This window comes from Pituophis catenifer, unplaced genomic scaffold, assembly GCF_029215685.1.
Source record: "Pituophis catenifer annectens isolate HBS135680 unplaced genomic scaffold, rPitCat1.0.hap2 SCAF_2, whole genome shotgun sequence".
NCBI lineage: Eukaryota > Metazoa > Chordata > Lepidosauria > Squamata > Colubridae > Pituophis > Pituophis catenifer.
Genome location: NW_027256882.1, coordinates 66,537,091 through 66,562,270, shown reverse-complemented (window position 1 = coordinate 66,562,270; position 25,180 = coordinate 66,537,091). Strand labels below are relative to the sequence as shown.

Sequence of the window (25,180 nt, the reverse complement as noted above, 5' to 3'; positions counted from 1 at the left end):
CTAGAGCTCATTAAGATATCAGCAGGGATTTTGAGACTACAACGACTGAATGTATTTTTAAGTTTCTTTGTGAATGAGGTGTTACTTTAGCATAATTTTTCTTTGTTATCCACTGCCTTGTATCACCAGAAGATACTTCTAGCACTTGTATTGTGTTTTTGAGGAGGGACAATAAATAACATCAGCTGTATTAAGCAAAGAGACCCTTCTCAAGAGAAAAAAAAATCAGTCTGAATGAAGAACAGAATAGATGAAATAGAACTTTACATCTAGGATTGTACTACTTCAAACTATAGGTAGAAAACTATAATTTTTAAAGAAAAGACTACCATTTTTTACATCGTGTGTATATGAAATTTGATCATGCTAAATTCTGTCAATATGCAAAAAAACAAAAACAAAAACAAAACATACTCTGTATTTATCCACCTGTAAATTAACTCACTTTACAAAGTTATTTGGCTAAAAATGTAGTTTCCTCTTATAGTCAGCACTATAGCTGACAATGTTTTCTTAATTTTATCAATTTCTTCCCATTATATTCTCCTCTGTGGTTTGAGAAGAGTGCCCTGACAGCATACTTAACATTCCTAGTGGAGAAGAAATTCTTTCAATTTGCATTTCATTTCATTTTATTTTATTTTATTATGAACTTACTCAAATTATACTTTTTAAACTGTACAAGTGGCTCAGAAATAGATGTGTATATAATATATGAGTTCATAAACATCTGTATATTGGGGAAAAGAGTGGAAGGAGCTGTAATATGACATATGTGGCAAAAAGAGAAGGATAGTCAGAAACAGAAAATTATGTGTTTCACAGAAAAGTGAAATAGATGGAGGAATATATACTCTTGCTTAGGAGTTGAGCTAGACTCCAGAACTAGAACATTCCCAATAAATGGCTGTAAGCTTTGTCCTGCTTGCCCTGTTAGAATGATTTCTATGTCACCTAATTCACTGGACCTGAAGAGCTTCCTCAAGAAGCTTGGCAGAGTTCTCTACATTTTTGATTGTATATATAGAGCAGTGGTGGGTTGCCCCCGGTTCGGACCGGTTCACAAGAACTGGTAGTAAAACCAGTGGGAGGCTCTGCCCACTGACACGGACGTCATCATAGGTGATCTGCGCATGCGCGCGGGCACGATGCGAACCGTAGTAAAGGTAAGTAGAACCCACCCCTGGTATAGAGCCTATCTATGGGCTACATTTGTAAAATAGCTATCGTGTTCTTACTCACCTTTTCCCAAAAGGCTTTAATGAGAATTCTAAACAAGGTAGCAGTGGGTCAGTTCAGCCTTTGGATTATTTTTCTTGTGTGATATTCGATTGCCATGTCAGAACAGAATAAACAGGACACCCATTTTATCTTTCAAGTTCAAAAATCTGATTCTATATAAAGTGCATTGGATTGCAATGTGATGTAAAATCTCTTTAGAGGCCTTTAATGTAGACATGTTTCAGTTTCTAGGTGAAGTACAACTATTTTTGAGATGGCATGGTAAATAGATTGCACTGTAACTTTTGGTGTAAAGTTTATCCAATATGGACTTAATCCCCAAGAATAATGAGCAATTAACTTGCTGGCTAGTGAATTTTGGGAGTTGAAGTCTATATATACGCTCATCAGGATGGTGCTCAGGTTGGGGAAGATTAGTCCAAAATTTCTCATACATTTTCTAATACTACTGGAAGCTTCCTTTTACCAGTACAAACTATTTAATGATTGAGATCAGTAATGCTAGTATTGTCTTGATCAGGTTGAAGCAGACCCTGATTTAAAGTCTGATATTTCTATTGGAATTGCTCTGTATTTAATCTGATATTATTGTCATAAAAAGTACTATAATTAAATTAGGAAGGACAAAACTTGAAGATTATAAGGAAAATGAATAGTATCTAAGTGGCTTCAAAAACGCTGGGTGTACATGGATAGAAACAGACAAAAATCTCACAAATATATATTCACAGAGCTATTCTTTGTAACTTTATCTCTGATACTTCATAACTTCTGCAGCATTTTGGGCTAATTAGTGATGAGAGTGTTGGGTCTTTGAGAAACAATGGAAGATTTCCTTTTTGTTGAAAGATAGCATAAATAGTTAAACCAAGTCATTGAGACAAGAGTTTGACTATTCTTCATCCTAAAGTTATTTGGTGAATTATGGACTGGAAGTATCTAATAAGGGAGTGGGTGGAATAGGGGAAGACCCATAAAGGTGATGAGTTGCCTTCTGCAATGCTTCAGGGAATCATAATAGCATTGCATTTACATAGTTGTCTTACATGCTTGCTGTGAAAATGTGCCACAAGTTTCTTCCCTGAGCAATTGCTGTTCATTTTAAAGCCATTACAGCCTCATCATGTACACCAGATATTATTAACAATTGTTATGAGCTACTGTCTGAGGTATTGTATGATTTCAGTAGACTAGGGCCTGCTTTGAATCAAATTAAAAAAATTAGCTGGGTGCTTTTCTATCCCAGCTTTTTTACATGCAAAAAGAATAAGAAATTAAGGACTCGTTTAGTCAACCATTTTGGATGGTAAATATGCTACATTTTTTGGAAATTTTTGGTCCATTTTGACACGTTCATAAATTTGTCTCCAGAATGTTCTTGAACATAGTAAAATATGAAAGACCATATCAGGCATTCCCTAATTTTTAAAGATACTTTAGATAATGCTGAATGGAGTTTGGGGGATATCAAAAAGCCTGGACAAATATACACAATCAGAACTGAAGTTCCAAGAGTTGACATGGAAGCCTTAATATTAGGATAAGATATTCCACTTGGTTTATAAAGTTATTGTTATATACACAAAAATGTGAAATCACAGCTGCCAGTTTTTTAGTTGGTGCTGGCCTTCATATGCATCAAGCTCTTTCTAAGAACCTATAATATGTCAGTGTAATATACGTGCAGATTGAAATAGTGTAATCCTTTGTAATTGGCAATGACAATTTTGTGTATTTACATCCAACATATTTTAACTTGGGAATGTCTGACTGTTCTTTCAACTATATGTTCCCACCAATTCTTCACTACTGGCACGTTATGGTTGGTCACACAGTCACCCAGATGTTTAGACTATATTTGACATTTTTATCCATCTATTGAGTCCTTCCCAGGAACCTGGCATAGGTAGGTGCTGTTGGTTGATGATGTTAAATGTATAGCAGAATATAAGATGTTCCAAGCAGAATGCCTCTGATTACTAATTGTAGGGGAAGAATGGCTGGAGAGTCTATATCTTGCTTGAAGGCATCCTTAGGGTTATTTGTTATTTGTTTAGCTAATTTGAGAAACAAATGCAAACTATGGGCCAAGGCTGTTCTTATGTACTTTGTTATAGCTTGGTGGCAGGAAAAATTATTTGTAAGTAGGAGTTTCTATGGAAGAAAGTGTCAATAGTATCAAGAATGCGGGTGGAACTGAGCAATTGAAGCTCCACCCCTTTTTAATGTGCTTCATGTACAAGTAAAAAGGAGTGAGACTGGGATTACTCCATCATTTTGATTCTATTGAAATACCTATATATCCTGTTTGCATGCATAAGCAATATATATAAGGGCAGCTGTGCATTAATATAAACATCATTGGTTTTACTTAATGTCCCTTATGATTGGCCCTACCACTTTGGACATTCATTGCCCAATGTCTAATGACCTTTTCTGAACAAGATCTTAGAAAGAACCATGGAATATTTTCTTGTGTCTTTTCTGTTACAGCCCCTACCCTATGGAGTTCTTTGAGATCCAGAAGCCTCTACCCTCTTAACCTTCTAGAAAACATTAAGAGCTGACTTTTCCCTCCAGCAGTGGGAAAGTGTGAAGTTGGAGTGTTGTGGGCTGTATTGGGGAAGTTTGATTGTGGTGCCAAAGTTTATTGTTTTCAAAGTTTTTACTATTTATATACATTGTTTTATCTTTCGTTGTGAGCCACCCAGAGTTTAATATTTTAAATGGGCAGCCATATAAATATTATAGATAAATACCTTTTTCTTGGATGAAATGGTTCTTCAGTTGCTTTTAAAAATGGGTTCCATTGTAGGGATTAAAACAGTTTTGGATGAGCAAGAGTGAATCCCTGCTAGTTCTTTTGGACCTCTCATTAATATTCAATACCTGCAGGTATTGAATATTTCTATTCTATTTATATCTATTCTATACTATTTCTTCTAAGATGATCGTGGGATGTAGAATGTGCTCATGTGATTTCAGTCCCATTTTGACTAAGTTTTCCAAGATTCTGTAGCATTATTCCTTGGTTAGCTAATAAATTTATTGTCTCTTCATTGGCCCCCTATGCCACTTAACTCTTACTGCCTTATGGTTTGAGGTTGTAGAGGTGTTAATCATTAATATGCTTAAAAACTTCAGCTCTTTCTACCTAGAGGAAGACAGGTTTGGCTAATATGATTAATAGGTTTATATATTATAAACTACAGTTCAACACATCAGCTGAGCACCAGTTTGGGGAAGACTCTACAAAAATTAATAGTGTTAAAAGTAGTTTGTGAGTATTGTGAAATCACAAACGTTTAGCTTTAAGCAAAGATTTGTGATGTTCAGGCACATTAGAAATGTTTCTGCTTTCTCTTTACTATTTGCTGCCTCCTCCCTATCCCATTTGACTTCTTAACAACTCCAAAAGGAACTTCATAAGAATTAACAGATTCTAGAGCAGTGATGGCTAACCTTTTCCTGACTGAGAGCCCAAAGCACGCGCATATGTGCACAAATGCATGCACGTGTACCCAAACCCCCAAATGCAATGCACATGCAGCCCCTTGCATGCGCCCCATCCCTGCATATGCGCACACACCCCACATATGCCCCACCCTGCACATGCATGCACAGTCCCCACATGCATGCCCCATCCCCATGCATGCACGCGTGGCCCTCCACACGTGCCCACCCCCTGCGCATGTGCATCTCCACATGCACCTGGCCCCCTGCACATGCACACATCTCATCCCATGTCCCACCCCCGCACATGCAAGGCAGAGACCTGAAGACCAGCTGGCCGGTGGGAGCTGCTCACACATGTGCAGCAGAGCTGAACTGGGGTGACGGCTCACATGCCACAGAGAGGGCCCTGCGTGCCACCTCTGGCACCCGTGCCATAGGTTCACCATCACGGTTCTAGAGTATGAGAAAATCTTCATCTAATAATAAGGGTGAAGTTTCATTCCTATGCTTTTTGTCCAGTGGGTATTCATAAGATAATGTTTTTTTCTTCTTTTCACAGTGCTTATACAGAGCCTTACAAGGTGTGCCCCATCTCTGTAATTCCTCTTGAAGATGTCACATCTGATGAGGAACAGAAAAGTTCAGAAGATGAAGACAGTAATCAAGGAGATTCCAATATCATCCACAAGGTAAAAAATACACTTTTCTTTTGGAATACATTTTGTAGATCCTGGGAAATTTGTTAGGATATTTACTAGATTTTCTCCCAATTCCATTTCTTCTGAGTTTCTGAAATGAACCCCCATCTACTGTTTTTCGCCTTTTAACTGCTTTGTTCAAACCAGAATTAAATGTCAGGCCTGATATTACTGAAATCATTTAACAACTACGTAGCACTAGCCAAAACTGGTCTATATTAGGATGATTTATTTTAAAACATTCATAGAAAATAAAGTTGTAGTTTTTATGGGAACCTAACTCTGTTTATTTAAAAAGCAATATTTACTGATGAAACACAAATCAGCTCTATCATTTTCTTGCAGAGAAAAACCTTACAATTACATATAGTCATTGTAAGCAGATTTTGGCGTCCTATTATTAAGAAGAATTGGCAGACACAGTAAATTTAACTGCTGAAAATAGTACCAAGAATTTGGAAATGAGCTAATCTGAAAATAGCTTTGTGCTGGTCTAGTAACAAGTGTAATTTGTTGATTTTTTGGTTTAATTGTTGGTTGTTCATGTACATCTACTAGATAAAAGTGAGCCTGAATACAGGAATGGGAGCAGCAACTAGTAGAAAATATTTTCAGTTTAATCAGAAAATGTGTGGGTTTTTTTTTAAAAAGTGCATTGATATTTTTTTATACTCTCAAGGCAGCATTGAGTTTTGACAACTGCATGGACCAATCCCTGCAGTTTTCTTGGCAAGATTTTGTAAATGATTTGCCATTGGCTCCTTCCTAGGGCTGAGAGAGGGTGACTGGCCCCAAGTAATCAAATTGAATGGGATTTAGGTGGGACTAAAATTCAGAATCTCCCAGTTTTTAATCTGGTGCACAAATATTCCACCAAACTGACTAATTTATACTGTAAGCAAGAAATGATTATTTGCTAAAAATGTTTGGTTTTCATTATGCTGAATATTATAGTAGGTTTTCATTATGCGGAAATTCTGTCCTAACTGAATATATAAGTATCAGGTTGCTGGATTGTTCCTCAAATATTTAAAGAGGCCTTATGAGTTCCTTAGATAGTGGCATAACAAGCATGACTTCTTTTTTTCCTATCAACTCTTCTCCTAAATCTAATCATCCTTAGCCAAACAATTACATTTCATATCTATCTTGTGAGTTTCTGTTTCATGAAAATCTTAGCAGGATTCTGGAACCTGTGCAAGTAGATTTGTTGCTCTGGGACATACATTAATAAGAGCAACATAGCATCTGTGGTATTTACAACCCAATCAAATGTCAGACAGCAGTAGATAGTGTTGTTCTGAAAAGTCACATATGCTTTAGCATTAAATGAACCATTTCTTACTAAGAATGCTGCTGTTAAGTTCATTTTAAAAAATGGGTAACTCCATTCCAAGCTATTAAGGAACACAAGTTGATTTGTGTAAGTAAGGCAGTTTGCAGCAGAGTCCAATTAATCCAGTTCCTCCGTCAACTGAATGTACTATTAGCAATTTTAGTATCTTCTCTACTTCTGTTGCTGTTCAGATTCCTTAAAACCAAAATCTAACTATTATATGCACATTTCTGCATCTGGGAAGGAGCACACATTTAAAAACGAAGCTTATCTTTCACAGCTAAGTTGTTGTATAAATATATACCGTGTTTCCCCGAAAATGAGACCCTGTCTTATATTTTTTTAAACCCTGAAATAAGCACTTGGCCTTATTGCCATGCGCTCAAAAGCTCGATTGGGCTTATTATCAGGGGATGTCTTATTTTGGGGGAAACAGGGTAATGGAAAATAGTTTTTTTTAAAGAAAATGTGGATTTCTTGCCTGGAAATCGCTTCCTTCTGTCTTAAGTCAAAGGACAGTCCAGTAAATATGGCCAAAGAGCTTTAACTACACTTACCCAACACTGCTACTTGAAGCACACATACTATTTGGAAGCACAGAGAAACTGCATTTATTACAAAAGTCATATAAAAGTAGAGGGAGAATATTTCAGAATATAAATGGAGGGCAAACTCTCAAAACTTGTGGGCATAATGTGAGTTACTTCAAATTTTATGTTATTGCAATATTGTCCAGTCAAAGAAAGAAGTACTGCCCACTAATGTTATTTAACTGGCAGCTTAATGTTATTTAACTGGCAGTTTGGAGGAGGAGGATACAATATTAGAAAAGAACATTTACTTTCAGGTTGTTTCCCTCACCAGAAGTCACATTGATTTCTCCTTTTTCATTTTATTTTATTGATAATTCAGAGTCTAACACGGCATTAAAAATTCTGGCATATGGCACTGGGTTAGAGAACTCCCAGCTAAATATTTTTAAACCTCTACGATGCTCCTCAGAGAGTGATGTGCCCTTCACTTAGCTAAAATTTCACCTCTAGTTTACCTTAAGGCATACTGGGACCAGCCTTCACATGTGTGTCTCATGTATATATTTGTTTGGCTGCTCACCGCGGAGGTGACCTTGACTTTCATGACGACAGAACTGCATACTGGAAGAAAATAGCACATGACAGACGGCGAAAGAAGACATTCCTTTTTCCTTAAATCTTCATTAAATTACAACTGTAGGTAAGGAGGATATTTTACATACAGTATTTTACTTAGCATTCATACATATTTTCAAGGAAGCAAACACAGATGGAATATCGCAAATCAGCAATCTCCTGTGGGTACATCTTCAAGGGCATAAAAAACACAATTTAGTAGGCAAAATCACTATATTATCCTCTATTCATCAGCCTGTCTTATTGTATGGTGCTGTGTGTCAGATCTCTGTTGCTGCTTGATAGCTTGCTGTTAGTTCTTTATTCCCTTCACTGCTAAAACATTTAGATATATTTGTCATGTGGCTTGGAACATTTGTAAGCAATCATAGTCACAACATATAGTTGTATAGCTAACACTCTGCATTTCTTTCTTGAAGTGGTAACAATACAGATGGCTTTCTTTAGCCATATTTTTATTATCTATGGTTTGATATACACATAATGGCTGAACCAATAGAAACTCTGTTGCCGCAGTAAGATTTCAGTTGTGGAGAAGGAAACTATTAATTGAGAAGTTGATTCTTTCTCCCTTAACCATCATCTGTCCAATATATTTGTTGCTCTTTCTCCTTGCTTAAATGTGCCACATAATGTCAGGCCATTCTCGAGGCTCCATGTGGCTTCCTTAAGGCTACCAATCTTCAGAGTGGCTCACTCAGATAGTAATGAAATAAGTTGCCTGTTTGTGCCATATGGTTCTGCACAGCTTATTCAGAAGTTGGAAGGTCCTGGATGCTCATGTTACTATAGCTTCTTTCAGTGACTGCAAGATACTTATGGCAGGGATTGGTTCTCACTCCCTTAAAGCCTCCTATCACAGCTTTGATGATAGTGATTGATGCTACTTCTGAAAACAGTAAGAGTACCATATGTACTACATAAGTATATTCCCTGAAATTGTGTGTTTTCCCCTTAAGGTTTTCTATGCCACAGTTCAAAAGAAAAACACAAAACAAAAACATCCCTTTTTTTCCCCTTTGAGCCAGGCCTGTTCCTTCTTGGTTGCAAGAAAATTTCACCTCTACTAACAATTTGGTTAAATGTCTATGGAGATTCTCAGTCATCCAGGTCATGGTTGTCCTCTGAAGAAGCTTCCTGAATGAGAAGCAAAACATCTTCAGAGAAAAACCAGAAAGTCCAGTTGCCTCTTGAAAAAGCACCTTTGATACAATTTGGTTAGATGCAAATCTAGAATTGGGCCTTGATTCTCTAAAGACCATAATTTTTTTTTACCCAAGGCTCCATGTTGAAGCAGACATGTTTGATTTTCAGATTTCCCAGTATAGAAACAGGATATATGAAGACTCTAGCTTTTACGACAAATTTTGTGGATGGTTGAAAGAAATTAACAGTCCTTACTCAATACTATATCACATTATGGAGTATTCTCTGAAAGCAAGAGTTCATTCATTTGCCTATACCTTTGCAACCAATTATGTCTCTTTTGTATGAAAAGAGACAGAACCTGTGAATAAACAAGCATGACATGTGAACATGTAGTAAGTTTTTGCAATAAACACTAAACTGGATTAATGTGATACAAACAACAATGTTAATGTTTATAAATTCAGGTTACAGATACTTAAATATTATAATATAAATACTGAAATTATAATTTTATACATTAGGGAGAATCCTGTTTGCCACTTACTCTAGATGCAGAAATAAGTAAAAAGGTAACATTAATTATTCTTAATTACTGCCTAGTGTTAGTGCAAAAATTAATGTGACTTGTGGAATAAGAAGCAGCATTCTCTTTTGCATATCTACTTAGCTTAATTATTCTTTAAAGGGAGCTCCATTGATGTTAAAATAAAAAATAAGGAAAGAAAAATATTAGAGTTTGTAATTCTTACATGTTCTACCACACTACAACTATCATCTATAACTGGAAGAATTTTCTTTCCAAATTGAAGGATTCAGTGAAATCAATTTGGATTTTGGAAGTTGCACTGAACTTTACATTCTATTTAGACTCTATAAAGATAAGATATAACCAGTAAATATAATTGTAAAACAATGAAAATTGTTCCATTACACTTTTTAGCAAAAGTTGCTGGAATCCCAAAGATTCTGAGATTCACAAGGAAAGCATTAATTTGAGGAATATTATTTAGGGATAGGATATTCATCAGAAGCATTCAGTATAAATTGTCTTATGCCAAGTAAGTCTATTTGTTCCCATAATTTAGAATGTTGTGCCATTTGAACATTTTGGACTAAGCTTTCCCAATGACCAGGTACTGGAAATTACCTGCCCTGGATCTAGCCATATTGATTAACGCTTTACTCTATTCAGCAAAATGATTTCCCATCATTTGCAAAATAAAACAACAGGACAAAACTGGGGATGGAGTGGATTGAAATATGGGTCTCTGCATACAAAACATGAACTGAGACATCCTTAGATTATGAGGGACCCAATGCAATAGGTTCTAGGAATGAAGTCTGCTAGGGAATCAGAAATGCAGCTACTAGCAATAGCAATATCACTTAGATTTATATACCGCTTCATAGTTCTTTACAGCCCTCTCTAAGCATATTGCCCCCATATAACGTATGTATTTGGGTTGGCTAGCAAATGTTATGAATTTCTCAGTCTCAAGTGAATGAAAAAATTAGTTACTAGAACATAGAATCATAGGACCTTGGATAGTCCAATCCACTGCCCAAGATTCTCCTAAGTATGAATGCTTGCAATCATTTATAGGTACTATGTGATGAACTCTGAAAATATTTACATAGAGGTTTTTCTAGGCATGAGAGTTGTTTTCGATGAAGAGGTATTTAAGTTAACTCTGATCGCAAGTTATTTAAATCTTACTGTGTAGTGATTTTTTTAATAAAAAGACTTCACAAAAGGACGTTGTGTCATAAAATAACCGAGTAGAACTTCCAGCAATTTCTGAGATACTGAAAAATATAACTTGTCTTCTGTAATATGTTCCTTTTGAGCATATGAAAAAGTGTAATTATAGGTCTTACAGACTGTAAGATCAAAAATGCAACAATAACCTGCAGGCTGCCAAAGAAATGCAGTCTGTTTGATTCTCAAACCTTGGAAATTGCAATATATTGTAGGTATGACAACTGCTCCCGCACCTTCTATTAGCAATGATAGGTTATTTAGACAAATATCTTACCTCACCTCCCCATATCTATGTTGAATTTTCAAATATAATCCATATTAATTCTTAAATATCGTATAATGTTATGGTTTATTACACATGTGTTAAATGATGTATACTCTAAATCATGGGTGTCAAATTTGTGGCATCACGTTGCCGTCATGTCATGTTTTGTGACATTTTTCCCTTCACGGAGTTGGGGTGGGCGTGGCCTGCCCGTGGGCCACCAGTTTGACACATCTGCCCTAAATCATATCCTATTTAAATTTCTTGCACATGAAAAGATAGCTATTGAGATAATTTTGAGCCGAGGTGGCGCAGTGGTTAGAGTGCAGTACTGCAGGCTACTTCTGTTGACTGTTGAAGTTTGGCAGTTCAAATCTCACTGGTTCAAGGTTGACTTCCATCCTTCCGAGGTCAGTAAAATGAGGACCCAGATTGTTGGGGCAATATGCTGACTCTGTAAACTACTTAGAGAGGGCTGTAAAAGCACTGTGAAGCGGTATATAAGTCTAAGTGCTATTGCTATTGCTATTGCCATTGCTATTGCTAATTTGCCTGTCATTTGTGTATACTAATTAAATACAGATAGTCTTCAATTTACAATTGTTTGTTTAGTGCCCATTTGAACTTACTACTGCATAGAAAAAGTGACTTATGGCAATTTTTCACACTTGTGACTCTCTCGGCATCCCCATGGTCACATGAACAAAATTCAGATACTTGGCAACTGACTCATATTTATGACAATTGCAGTGTCCCAGGGTCACATAATCACCGGTTGTAATCTTCTGACCAACAAAGTCAATGGGGAAGCCAGATTCACTTAACAACCGTGTTACTAACTTAACAACTGCGGTGATTCACTTAAAAAATTGTGGCAAGAAAGGTTGTAAAATGAGGCAAAATTCACTTAACGGCTGTCTCCCTTAGCAATAAAAAATTTGGACTCAATTGTGGTCGTAAGTCGAGGAGTAAATAATACATATTAATATTCAACTGATTGATTCACCTTTTGCACTGAAGACTTGTGTTTTAAATTCAAACAAAAACCAATCCAATCTAAGCTATACGCTAGTCCAGCATTCTGAAGACCATTTCCTCTCTACATATAATGGAACATGGGCTTCATCATAAGATCTTGAAATCTTCAATTGACCCAGAATTGCCAAAGTCTCTACCACGGGACACTACTGACACCTTATTTCTTTGGCTGACTTTAAACCTGGAAGCGCTTTACAATGAAATGACCATGCACCAAATATTTAAAAAATAAAACCTGAGAGAAGTATTCCATATTCCAGAATGCCTCCAATGCTACTTTTTTCTTTGGCGGTGGGGGTGGGATACCACCCTATATTTCAGGAAATGAGAAGACTTTGGTATAGAAGTGGTTTAACATGCATAGATACTATACTACTTGATATCTGAGTTATCATTGGGAGTGAGACATTGCTCCACTCCACCCCAGTGAGGTGCCAGAAAGCTGTGGCATGGGGGACGAGGGAACGGGGTGGTGAATAATCATGGAATGCAGAACAGGCCTGTCTGCAAATAAAGGAAATAGCAGGCTAGGCCACAAAGATTTTGCAAAGAACCAAGCAACAACAGCCTCACTTTTGCAGCTTGTCAAATTGTCTTTACTGTTCCTTATCTTTCAATTGGGTGGGATTGGTTTCCAGGCTCCATTAATCATTCTGTTTTGCAAACCTTTGACCTTCATATAATGAAGCAAGTACACAATCTTTTTTTTTTTTTAAAGACTTTAAACATATGTTATATTTTTGCTGGCGTGAATGTCCTTCTAAGGAAGAGACAAAATTAGAAACTTTTTTTCCCCCTCCAACAGAGGTTTTGTGTAATTAATAAGATCCTCCCACCCCGGCAAATGATGTGGCCTATCCCTCCAAGATGGGGAAAACAGACAGAATTTCCAGAATTCAATTTTAACTTGGGAAAATATTGCTCATACGCCTTAGGAATTTCTTTGGCAGTTTGTTAGCAATATATGTTTTAAATAGGAACAATACTATGGCAAAACGAACAATACAAAATGCAGTAATTTTGAGAAGCAGATTAATTCTCTCTGACCTTCCTTTATGATTACGTTGCTTATCTCTTGCCTTGTACAGACTCATTGGAAATGGACAGCCATATCAATTGAACAACTAAATAAATAAATATTGGAGTCAGCACTAAAGAAGTGCAAATGAAAGTAAATCCAATCAATATCGCTGCTTTCTTTGCAGGGCAGATTGATGTTAATAAAATATATAAAGATTTACTGATTTTAGAGACGGAAGGCTTATTTTTGAAACTGAAAAATGCCCAAAAACCAAAAATGGCTTTATTTAATGACTATAGGGTTTGCCCATAACAATCACTTAGCAACCACTGTGTTCACTACCAAAAAAAAGTTTGTAAAATTAAGTCAGTCATTTGATGAGCCATTTTATGACACTCATGATTTATGACCATAATTGATAGGCTCCATTATGGTCATATGTCGAGGATACTTATAGTATAAGCAGTTACTCAACCCTCATCTGTTTGCTCACCATGGGTTTTCCAGGGCCAGCATTATAGGTAATCCTTGATTTACAACAGTTCATTTAGTGACTGTTCAAAGTTACATCACTGAAAAAAGTGACTTACGACCATTTTTCACACTTATGACCATTGCAACATCTCCATGGTCAAGTCATCAAAATTCAGACAGTTGGCAACTGACTCACATTTATGGCAGTTGCAGTGTGCCGGGATCACATGATCACCTTTTGCGACCTTTTGACAAGCAAAATGAATGGGTAAACCAAGTTCATTTACCAACTGCAATGATTCACTTAACAACTGCTGCAAGAAAGGTCATGAAATGGGGCAAAACTCATTTAAGAAGTGTCTCGCTTGGTAACATAAATTTTGGGCTCAATTGTGGTCGTAAGTCGAGGACTACCTGTGTTATTAGGCCACATCCAGTCAGAGAGTAGATCAGAGGTGGATTTCAGCAGGTTCTGACCAGTTCTGGAAAACCGGTAGTGGAAATTTTGAGTAGTTCAGAGAACCGGTAGTAAAAATTCTGACTGGTTCCGCCCCCACCTATTCTCTGCCTCCTAAGTCCCAGCTGATCAGGAGGAAATGGAGATTTTGCAGTAACCTTCCCTTGGATTGGGGAGGGAATGGGGATTTTACAGTATCCTTCCCCTGCCAAGTAGGGGTTTTGCTGCTTGGGTCAGATTAGCAAATGCTCCATTCCAGATCAGGATCCTAGCACCTAGGGCACCTGGGGCAGAAAATTGTTTCCTGGCAGTAAAACTACAACAATAAAACTTTAAATCACCAACAGTTTGCTGCCTTTTCATGACATTAATTCAGCTACCTGAAGCAACCACTTCACTCTTCTCTGAGCAAGAAGTTTATGGTTGGTGTTACTCATTTACTATATCAGAGCCAGAAGACTTTAAAGATATTAATTCTTTTCCGTAGAATTCAGCAACAATATATTGTTCCTGGAACAATAACTTCAAGCTAATATGTGCAACTCAGATTCTTAGTAAGATTCTCATGTTAATGTCACAGGCGCTCATTATCATAACCTAGAAAGTCCCTAATGCAAGTTACAACCGAATCCCAGCACCAATCAGTTTTCAGGAAGTATCCATGTACTGTATGCATCAAGGAATCAATATGGTGAACATACTGTTGGAACTAGAATTTGATGTTACCCTAACATGGGTGATGGAATTAACAATCCAGTTGAAAGACATTACAGAAGATACCATATGGATTACAAGCTTAAAGTCATTTGAGGATTTTATCTATATATGGAAATATTTTTTAGTGGTGTGGGCAGAAGAACAAAGATATTGAAAATATTATGTATGGTAGACCTGCAGGAAAGTGGGTGGAGATAGGCTAGCTTACTGATTGTTTAGTTTAGGAAAAGGGATGTTATGTTATATTAATATACGTAAAAGATTTGAATTAAGAGATATATGTATGGGGGAGGAGGAAATGGATAGATTATGAGTTGAAATTGCTAAATTAGGATTTATTATATAATTTTACAGCTGAATGTTGCTTTGAAATGTATAGTATAAGGGGGATATAATAATATTGTTAGAAAGAAAGGGTCAGTATATGGGAGGTGGAGTAAAAAGGATGGTAAAGTATTATATAATCTGTTATTAATTTGGGTTTTATTCTGGAGAAGCCACAGGGGGAGGGGAGGGGGAGGAGGGTTAGGGAGGAGGGGAAAAAAAAAGGGGGGGGGGAAATCTGTATTTGAAAAACTTTTTCAATAAGAAAAAAAAAGGAATCAATATGGCATCTTGACTGTGTAGCTCCATCCTTTTTCTTTGCATATTGCTGTCCATAGATAACAGATTTTCTTAGACCCTGTTGCTTGGCAGATAGCAACAGCAATAGCACTTAGACTTATATACCGCTTCACAGGCCTTTACAGCCCTCTCTCTAAGCGGTTTACAGAGTCAGCATATTGCCACCAACAACAATCTGGGTCCTCATTTTACTGACCTCAGAAGGATGGAAGCCAGTGAGAATCACTTGAGCCAGTGAGAATCGAACTGCAGTAGGCAGGCAGCAGAAGTAGCCTGCAGTACTGCATTCTAACCACTGTGCCACCACGGTTCATAGATAGAACAATCTCCTAAGAGACAAAGAATAATCAAATCAAATTTTATGTCTATGTTTGTGTCTCTATTATCTCTTATACAAACAACATTTAACATAGCTTTATGCTGCCCAGAGTCCATTGGCGCTGGGAGGCTTATAAATTCAAATAAATAACAATATAACAATAAGTAATAGCTTTATTGTTTATTTTTTTTAAAAAAAAAAAAACAGTCTGAATATTATTCTTGGAGCTCACCAAGCCTCAGAAGGTAATTCCAGCTATTGGAATTCCAGCAAGGGAGTTCAAAAAAGTCAATAAGACAATGGCAACTATGTGTCCGAAGTTCCAACCCTTTGTGGCAGGCACAGCAATTCTTTCTTGTCTTTTAAAAGAACAAAACTTTTTCTCTCTGAAGAGGGGAACCGAGTGAGTACAGGTGCTAAAGCCTGTCAGGTATCTAAATGGGCAGTTGGACTGCAATATTGTGAATGCTGGCTTTCTATTTTGGGGGCATGAGTTTAGAGAGGTTATTTTATAACTTAAATGCTAAACTGATAAGAACATATACAACACTTTATCTCAGTTCTTGACTAATTTGGTAACCATTGTTGTTATGGCATTTCCTGTGGATTGTAATTGTGATATGCATGTGGATGAAATTGTTTTTTTTTTAAATAGTCTTTGTTTCCTCCAATACATCTTTTCTCCAATAAATCCAGTATTTTGACAAAGTATCTTTTCTAATATTGAGAACTGATGTTCAATAAATTAAAGGCCTCTAGACTATTATTTGAGGGGTTTTTTTTATTATATGTTTACATTTTTCAATGTAATTGTTGCAATGTACCACATTTTGAAATTATTTTATAGGTAGTGAATAGAATAGAATAGAATAGAATAGAATAGAATAGAATAGAATAGAATAGAATAGAATAGAATAGAATAGAATAGAATAGAATAGAATAATAGAGTTGGAAGGGACCTTGGAGGTCTTCTAGTCCAACCCCCTGCTTAGACAGGAAAGACTACACCACTTCAGACAAATGGTTATCCAACACCTTCTTAAAAACTTCCATTGTTGGAGCATTCACAACTTCTGGAGGCAAGTTGTTCCACTGATTAATTGTTCTAAATCTCAGGAAATTTCTCCTTAGTTCTAAGTTGCTTCTCTCCTTGATTAGTTTTCACCTATTGCTTCTTGTCCTACCCCTCAGGTGCTTTGGATAATAGCTTGACTTCCTCTTCTTTGTGGCAACCCCTGAGATATTGGAACACTGCTATCATGTCTCCCCTAGTCCTTCTCTTCATTAAACTAGACATACCCAGTTCCTGCAACCGTTCTTCATATGTTTTAGCCTCCAGTCCCCTAATCATCTTTGTTGCTCTTCTCTGCACTCTTTCTAGAGTCTCCGCATCTTTTTTACATCATTATCGAATTATGACCACAATGGAGCCCAAAATTTCTGTTGCTGAGCAAGGCAGTTCTTAAGTCAATTTAGCCCCATTTTATTATCTTTCTTCCCATAATTGTTAAGGGAATCACTGAAGTTGTTAAATTAATAACATAGTTGTTAAGTGAATCTGGCTTCTCCATTGACTTTGTTTGTCAGAAGGTCACAAAAGGGGATCACGTCATACGGGAACATTGTACCCATCATAAATATGAATCAGTTGCCAAGCGTCTGAATCTTGATTACATGATCATGGGGATGTTGCAAAATTGTAAGTGTGAAAAACAGTCATAAGTCACTTTTTTCAGTGCTTTGAACGGTCACTAAATAAACTGTTGTAAGCCAAGGACTACCTATATTTGTTTGTTTCATGTATTAGAGAGTGTTTGTGACTTAGGTGTGAGGAAAAAATATCCTGCATCCTGATTATGTTAACTCTCTCTTGCTACCACCAAGTGAATCTGTGAAGGAAGAATGCAAAATATTTGCTATGGGGCTATAGAGTATGTGGCAACGATTACTAAAATTAAGTGGCAGGTTCAGCATTAGGACCGTGATAGTTGAAGAGACTATACCACCTACATCTCTCCTTTCCCAGAAAGCTGTCTCTGGACACTGTCGTCATTCCCAGAGTTCATTTCCTGGTTAAACAAACAGCCATTAAACAACATAAGACGGACAACGCCTAGAGACACTGTCTCAGAACTCCCTAGACAGGCCACGTGGTTCAGGGGTCCCAGTGTTTTGACTTTTGCCTGAAGACAAATTAATCACTAATAGAATTACTAACTGTGACAAAGTGTATACAAGAAAAGAGAGTGAACCTCAGGCAGCATGAAATATGCTTCACTTCTTGGCAGCTGTAGGCCAAGCCCATCAGTAGAGGACGTGCAGAGTGGCCAGTGTTGCTACCTCTTGCATTTTGTGGTGTTTTGGTATCACAGCTAATGAACTTCCTCTGTACCCATGTATATGTATATGTTATCTGTCTGTATATACATTCTGATTTTGAAAAATTTAAACCATAATAATAGGTTAGTCCTATTGAAATGTTTGAGGGAATGTTTACTATTTAATACATGCTTCCTGACACCATATGGTAGACAATGACAACTTTTTTCTTATTCAGGTTCATGGGAAAATTAAATTAAATGTCATAAGAGTTCACAAATAGCAAAGTTATTGTGACTAATTGAAGCTCCATTTTCTACTTAATACATATTGTCAAAAACTCAATGAATGCTGACATTTAATAATGATTCTTCAGATTTTTAAGAAGTCAAAAGAAATATATATTTTTCTGTCATTTACCCCAAACAATTCTTTTTCATTTCCATTTCTTAATAATTAAATGCCATAGTAAAATATAATATAAACAATGGTTTGCTTAAAACCTTTAAGACATTTATCAGAATATGTATTTTATGGTTTATCAGGGCTCATAGGATTGCACATAAAAATGTACAATTGTTCAGACAGATTTACTTTTCTTTCTTCCTTCTTACAGAAAAGTAACTGGTTTCCTTACAGGTAACTGGCTATATCTAAATTAACCATATTGTTTTACTAGATTATTTGTAAGTTTTTCAATGTGGAGATTTTCAGTGCTATGACTGCAGTTTGATATTTAGGAATTAATTCTTAATGTTCTTTGAAGAATAAAAACAAAAAGTGCTAAAATAGTTTATTAGTTCTTTATTATTTATTCTTAGTCATGCTTATAAGTATATGAAAACATATGATCATCTAATTTTCATATGACAACAGCAAAAAAATAACTGACAAGTCTTTTACATTCTGTAAACTGATAGGTTGCAAAAGTATGACACAACAATAACTTTGAATGATTTGCGAGGAAATGTCTGAAGTTTAAAGTTAGACGTAATAATTTAAATAAGTCATGCCTGAGGAACTGTGTTTTATGGTGGCCTGAATCTTAAGCTAATGAATAATATTGAGATGGTAATTCAATTGGGAAGAAGCTCTTTCAACATAGTAGACTACCTGCCTTTACTGCCTTCTGATTTGTTTCAGAAATGGATTAAGTCTGATCAGTAAAGCTTGTCAAAACCTACAAGAAAATCATCATCATCATCATCATCATAGCAATTGTCTATCCACTGTAGGATGAAGGCCTCTTCCACAGGTTTTCAGTCCATACGGTCTTGAGCTTTCTCTTGCCAATTGGGCCCAAAATACTTGCTGATGTTGTTGATCCATCTTGTTTTAGGTCTCTTTTGTGGACATTTTTTATCAAGTGGGATCCATTCTATGCCTGCCATCAGTTCTTCTCGCTATGTGACCAACCCATTTCCATTTCAATTCTTTTACTCTCTTGATGATATTGTATACTTTTGTTTGTTGTCTAATCCATATACAGGTCTTTCTATTTTGTCTTGTAATACCGAGCATGTATCTTTCCATAATTTTCTATATATTTCTGCTTACTACTGAAGGATGATTTATTTATTTGTTTTAATAATCCAATTTATACAGACACCCATCTCATCAAAGGTGACTTTAAACTTTTAGTTTCCCCTCAAATTGATAGAGTATATAAATGGTGACTATGAAAAAGAAAAGTAATTTTCCTCAGGTTTTCAATGCCCTCTTCTCATTCAAGAGAGGATTGCTTGGTGCCCACATCCTCATTGTTTTGACAACAAGTAAAATTTTATTTCTTTTTTGCTCCCAATTTTTTAATACCAGCAGCATTTCCGTTTCTCGTTATAAAATGGTTTGCTCTTCTTCTGTGTTTAATATTATTTCTATTGCATAGTATTTTAAGTTTCCTGGGAAATATATAAATTAGTTTTAAAAATGTTATAAAGAAATTAAAGAAGCAATTAAAAACATTTTATCTTACACAATACAGATATACAATTAAACATGAGTAAAAAACGCAATAAGTAGAGCAAAAAAATCACAATAATAAAAGTGGCAATAAAGGAATGTGAAATTCTAAAATCCCATTTTTTTCCAATACCAGGAGAACAAAAAGGTCTACATTTTAGAATAGAATAGAATAGAATTCTTTATTAGCCAAGTGTGATTGAACACAAGGAATTTGTCTTGGTGCATACGCTCTTGGTGTACATAAAAGAAAAGATACATTCGTCAAGAATCATAAGGTACGACACTTAATGATAGTCACAGGGAAACAGTCAATATAAATCTTAAGGATACCAGTAACAAGGTTACAGTCATACAGTCATAAGTGGGAGGAGATGGGTGATAGGAACGATAAGAAGATTATTAGTAATGCAGACTTAGTAACTAGTTTGTCAGTGTTGAGGAAATTATTTGTTTAGCAGAGTGATGGTGTTCGGGGAAAAACTGTTTTTGTGTCTAGTTGTTTTGGTGTGCAGTGCTCTATGGCGTCGTTTTGAAGGTAACAGTTGAAACAGTTTATATCCAGGATGTGAGGGGTCTGTAGATATTTTCATAGCCCTCTTTTTGACTCGTGCAGTATACAGGTCCTCAATGGAAGGCAGGTTGGTAGCAATTGTTTTTTCTGCAGTTCTAATTATCCTCTGAAGTCTGTGTCTGTCTTGTTGGGTTGCAGAACCAAGCCAGGTTTTTTGGTTGGTTTCTTTCTTTGGTTTTTTTTACCCATGATAACTGAGATAACCTTGATTTGGAAGCAATGATCTCACTTGTACAAACACTTTACCAGGGCAATATAAGAAAATAACATAATATATGATCGCAATCAAAGAATATTCAGAAATACAGTAATAGCAAAAAAGATCTTACATCCCTCTGTCAATCAGGGAACTCCAAAGAGATGAGGGCAAATAGATCCTTTTAAAACCAGCAAATATGCAGCACTCTCGTGGTTAAGTCTGCATTAAAGTTTCATCCCATGGGGTTTTCTGATTTGCTCATATAAACTATGAAACATAATTAAGTATACCTGCTTTTCACTGGCCTCATCTCACTGGAGTTTATCAAGGGCAAAGAGGGTGAAATCATCAAGATTAAGAAGTATCAGCACGTAAAGGTTTTTCGACAGATGATGGGAAAGATCATCCTATTCTACAAAGGTAGAAGACAGGGCAAAACAAACCAAGTACAGTATTAACTTTTAGTGACAAAAATAAATGGCTGCTTAGTTTCATATTATGTACTCAAGTGTTACAAGGGAATACAGGTAGTCCTCGGCTTTATGACCACAACTGAGCCCAAAATTTCTGTTGCTAAATGAGACAGTTGTTAAGTGAATTTTGCTCCATTTTACAACCTTGCTTGAGACAGCCGTTAAGTGAATCACTACAGCAGTGGTGAAATGTAAAATTTGTTACTACTGGTTCTGTGGGCGTGGCTTGGTGGCGGGGTTAATGTGACTGGGTAGGCCGAAGAGGTTGTAAAAAAATGCTTTTAAAAGCCTCTGACGATCCCAGCTGAGTTGCCTGATCGTCAGAGGCTTTTTTTTCTTTTAAAAACATTTTTTCTACAACCTCTTCAGCCGAAGAGGTTGCAAAAAAAATACTTTTAAATTTTTTTTAAAAAGCCTCTGATGATTGCGAGGCTCAGCTGGCCATGGGGGGGGGCAGGGATTTTTGCTACCGGTTCTCCGAACCACCCGCTGCCATCGGATCGGGCGATCCGGTTTGAACCGGGAGCATTTCACCCCTGCACTATGGTTGTTAAATTAATCTGGCTTCCCCATTGACTTTGTTGGTCAGAAGATTACAACAGGTGATTACGTGACCCTGGGACACTGCAACCATTGTAAATATGAGTCATAAATATGGGGGAGTGGAAGGGTCCAGAAAAGGAGAACCCCCCCCCCCAAGATATTAGGTATGGCTACAAACCTAAGCCATCCACCCCCCTTTTAATACCTTATTGCACTCACCATCTTAATTAATTTATCCCCATTCCATGAATGCCCCAGTTTAGCAGATTATAATACTATTAAAACATGATTAATCAATTAGAAAAAAAATAAGGTTTAAAAACATAAAATAAAAATCCTAGCAGCAATTAAACAAAAACTAAAAAAAAAAAAAAGAATTAGGATCAATTAATAATCAAAGTCTCTCTTAAATAATTTTGTTTTGAATCTTCTTCTTCTTCTTGTGCCATATCCATCATCAGACATTGGTGATAATGTTGGCAATCCTATTTTTATCAACAGCTGCACAAGAAAGTGCTGTTGCGTTTTGTCCAAACCAGACCCTTAGATTTTGAAGCCATGATGTTCTTCTTATGCCTGGACCTCATTTGCCTTCAATCTTTCCTTGGAGGATTAAGTGAAATATGCCATATTTTTCTGGGTGTCACATCACATATCCAAAATATTTTAACTTTCGCTTTTTAATGGTTTTGATGATTTCCCTTGGCTTTTCCAGGCAGCTTATTATCTCCTCATTTCTGATTTTGTCAACTCAACTTATACATAACAGCCGCCTGTAAATCCACATTTCAAAAACTTCTAGTCGCTTCAAGTGGCTTTTCTGTCAGAGACCAACTCTCCACTTCGTAGAGCAGGATAGAAAAGGTGTAGCATCTGACAAGCTTGTTTTGTTTTGAATAATTTTCTAAAACCTAATAAATTTAGGGGTTACAATGCAGGTACTACAATAAAAAATGGATCTCTGTTTCCCTTACTTCATGGCCATGGGGAACAGTTAGCTGACAGAACAGACAGGAGCTCTGTCTCTATCAGGTTGAAAAAAAATGACACCAAAGGTGGTAGGAGACCTTCTTTGAAGAAGTCATTGCATAAATGTGATGCTCCCAGAAAAAACTGCTTTTCTTAGGCCACCATAAACCTTATTTTACAGGTAGTCCTCGACTTGCATTTAGTGACTGTTCAAAGTTACAACATCACTGAAAAAAGTGACTTATGACTGTTTTCCACACTTGAGAGCATCCCCATGATCACGTGATTTACATTTGGATGTTTGACAACTGACTCACATTTATGACAGTTTCAGTGTCCCAGGGTCATATGATTGCCTTTTTTGACCTTCTGATAAGCAAAGATAATGAGGAAACCAGATTCACTTAACAACCGTGTTACTAATTTAACAACTGTAGTGATTCATTTAACAAACATGGCAAGAAAAGTCGCAAAATGGGGCAAAACTCACTGAACAAATTTCTCACTTAACAATATAAATTTTGGGTTCAATTGTGGTCGTAGGTTGAGGAGTACCTGCAGTATTTGATGAGTGGCCCTGGAAAAGATCTCAGGAAAACATTTTATTTGATTTATTTGATTTATTTATTTTCGTCAAGCATGTATTAGATAACAGATATAAGTATAAACATAATTATGAATACATGAAATGGATATGAATAAAAGGGAACATTACGACAGGGACGGCAGGCACGCTGGTGCACTTATGCACGCCCCTTACAGACCTCTTAGGAATGGGGTGAGGTTGACAGTAGACAGTCTAAGGGTAAATTTTTAGGGGTTTGGGAAAGAAACCTCAGAGTCATGTTAGACTCTCATGTTAGAATTCAGGGCGGTAAAATTATACTGTGTTGTATTTTGGGTTTTATACTTGTGTCCCACCTACCATGTTTATTGTATGAGACAACTAGTATGAATAATAATATAAGAATCCAAATTGTCTGCAGACCTTTACCTTCCTTTGTTTTGCTTTTCACAGAAAGAAGGGCAATCCAGAGCTCAACTTGTCGCGCAGGAACTTGTGTCATCAGAAAAAGTGTGAGTCTATCAGTTTTTAATAATTCTTAGGAACTATGTAGTGCATTCCACTTTGATTCATTCAGCTCTAGCCGGTTGGCCATTTAGTAAAATTGCATCTCTTTTTCACAGGTATGTGGAGATGCTCCGGCTGTTACATACGGTAAGTAAATCATTTTAATTGTTGAAAGCTAATTGCCGTCTTACTTAGTAATAATTTAGGAGACAGAAGAAGCACTGAGGAGGCTGAGGTGAATTCGGTGAGGGGCAGGTTGTCATGGAAAAGAGCTTACTGAGGCGTTGCAATGAAATCTGTCTCAGGATAGGAAAGGGGGGAAAAGGATGATTCTCGGTCTGTGCCAGAAATCTGGAATTTTGCATCTGTAAGAATTGTTGGCCAGACAACTGGCCAGGAATTTGTCTAAGAGAATAATTTTCTTGAAATACTTTATGGAGGGAGGAGGAAAAACTGAGGTGGTGATTATCATTGATTCAGAAAAATAATGTTGAAAAGAGCCGTGTAATAGGGCAATCAATTGTAAAAATGATGATGCTTATTCTACGTTTTGGATGAGAAGAGAGAATATGTTGTTAGAGTTGTTTGCTTAGGCATTGGATGGTCTCTATTAATCACCTCTATAACTCAAATATATGTTGTGTACTTCAGAAAAACATTCAGCTGACATTTTAGACTATCAGCTCCCACTTAGATGCAGGAGTTTTGCTATTTATCCAGGAACCAATATTCACTAGGAAAAATGCTTCATTGATTTCAGTAAGATTTATTTCTGAAAAAAAATATACCTAGGATTACAAGGAAAACCCATAGAACAGAGTTCTTACAGCATGTTTCCCTGCTGTAATTGATATAGCAGTTTTGTTAAATAAATACAAGAATACAAGAAAACTAAATATTGATAGAAGAGAATATTTGTAGCTCTAGTAATCCCTAAACATTAAAAACGAACAAGAACTAATATTAAATAAAGGAAAAGGAGAAAGGAAAAGAAAGAGAGAAAAGATAAAAGTGCAAAATGAAAAGATAGAAAGAAATAGAAAAAAGAAGCTTTCAGTGTTCTTTGCAGGAAATACAATTAGCTCTATGGTTACAAAAGAAAAGCTCGTTTTTCATTATCTAAATTTTTCTCCTAATCATCAGATGAGTTCATTTTTTTTTTGTTTCATGCAAAAAATCTATAAGAGGTATCCATTCAACAATAAATGGAAATATTATATTTGTTTAGTCAGGGAAGTCAGTTTAGCCATCTCCGCAAATTCCGTCTTCTTCACTAACTATTCCTCCAATGCCAAACCTTTTCACTTTTGAGCATCTAATAATCTTGCACTAGTTTTCAGAG

The 25,180-nt window shown here is 36.3% G+C and overlaps 1 protein-coding gene across 1 annotated transcript in view; it reads left to right on the top strand.

Annotated features, from left to right (window-relative positions):
- The window catches only part of FGD5 (FYVE, RhoGEF and PH domain containing 5), a 144,874-nt gene that overhangs the window by 53,861 nt on the left and 65,833 nt on the right, over positions 1–25,180 (top strand). The window contains exons 2-4 of the mRNA XM_070933600.1: positions 5,258–5,387; positions 23,785–23,843; positions 23,955–23,985. Of these exons, the coding sequence (XP_070789701.1) occupies positions 5,258–5,387; positions 23,785–23,843; positions 23,955–23,985 (220 nt within the window). The remainder of the gene's footprint in view (positions 1–5,257; positions 5,388–23,784; positions 23,844–23,954; positions 23,986–25,180) is intronic.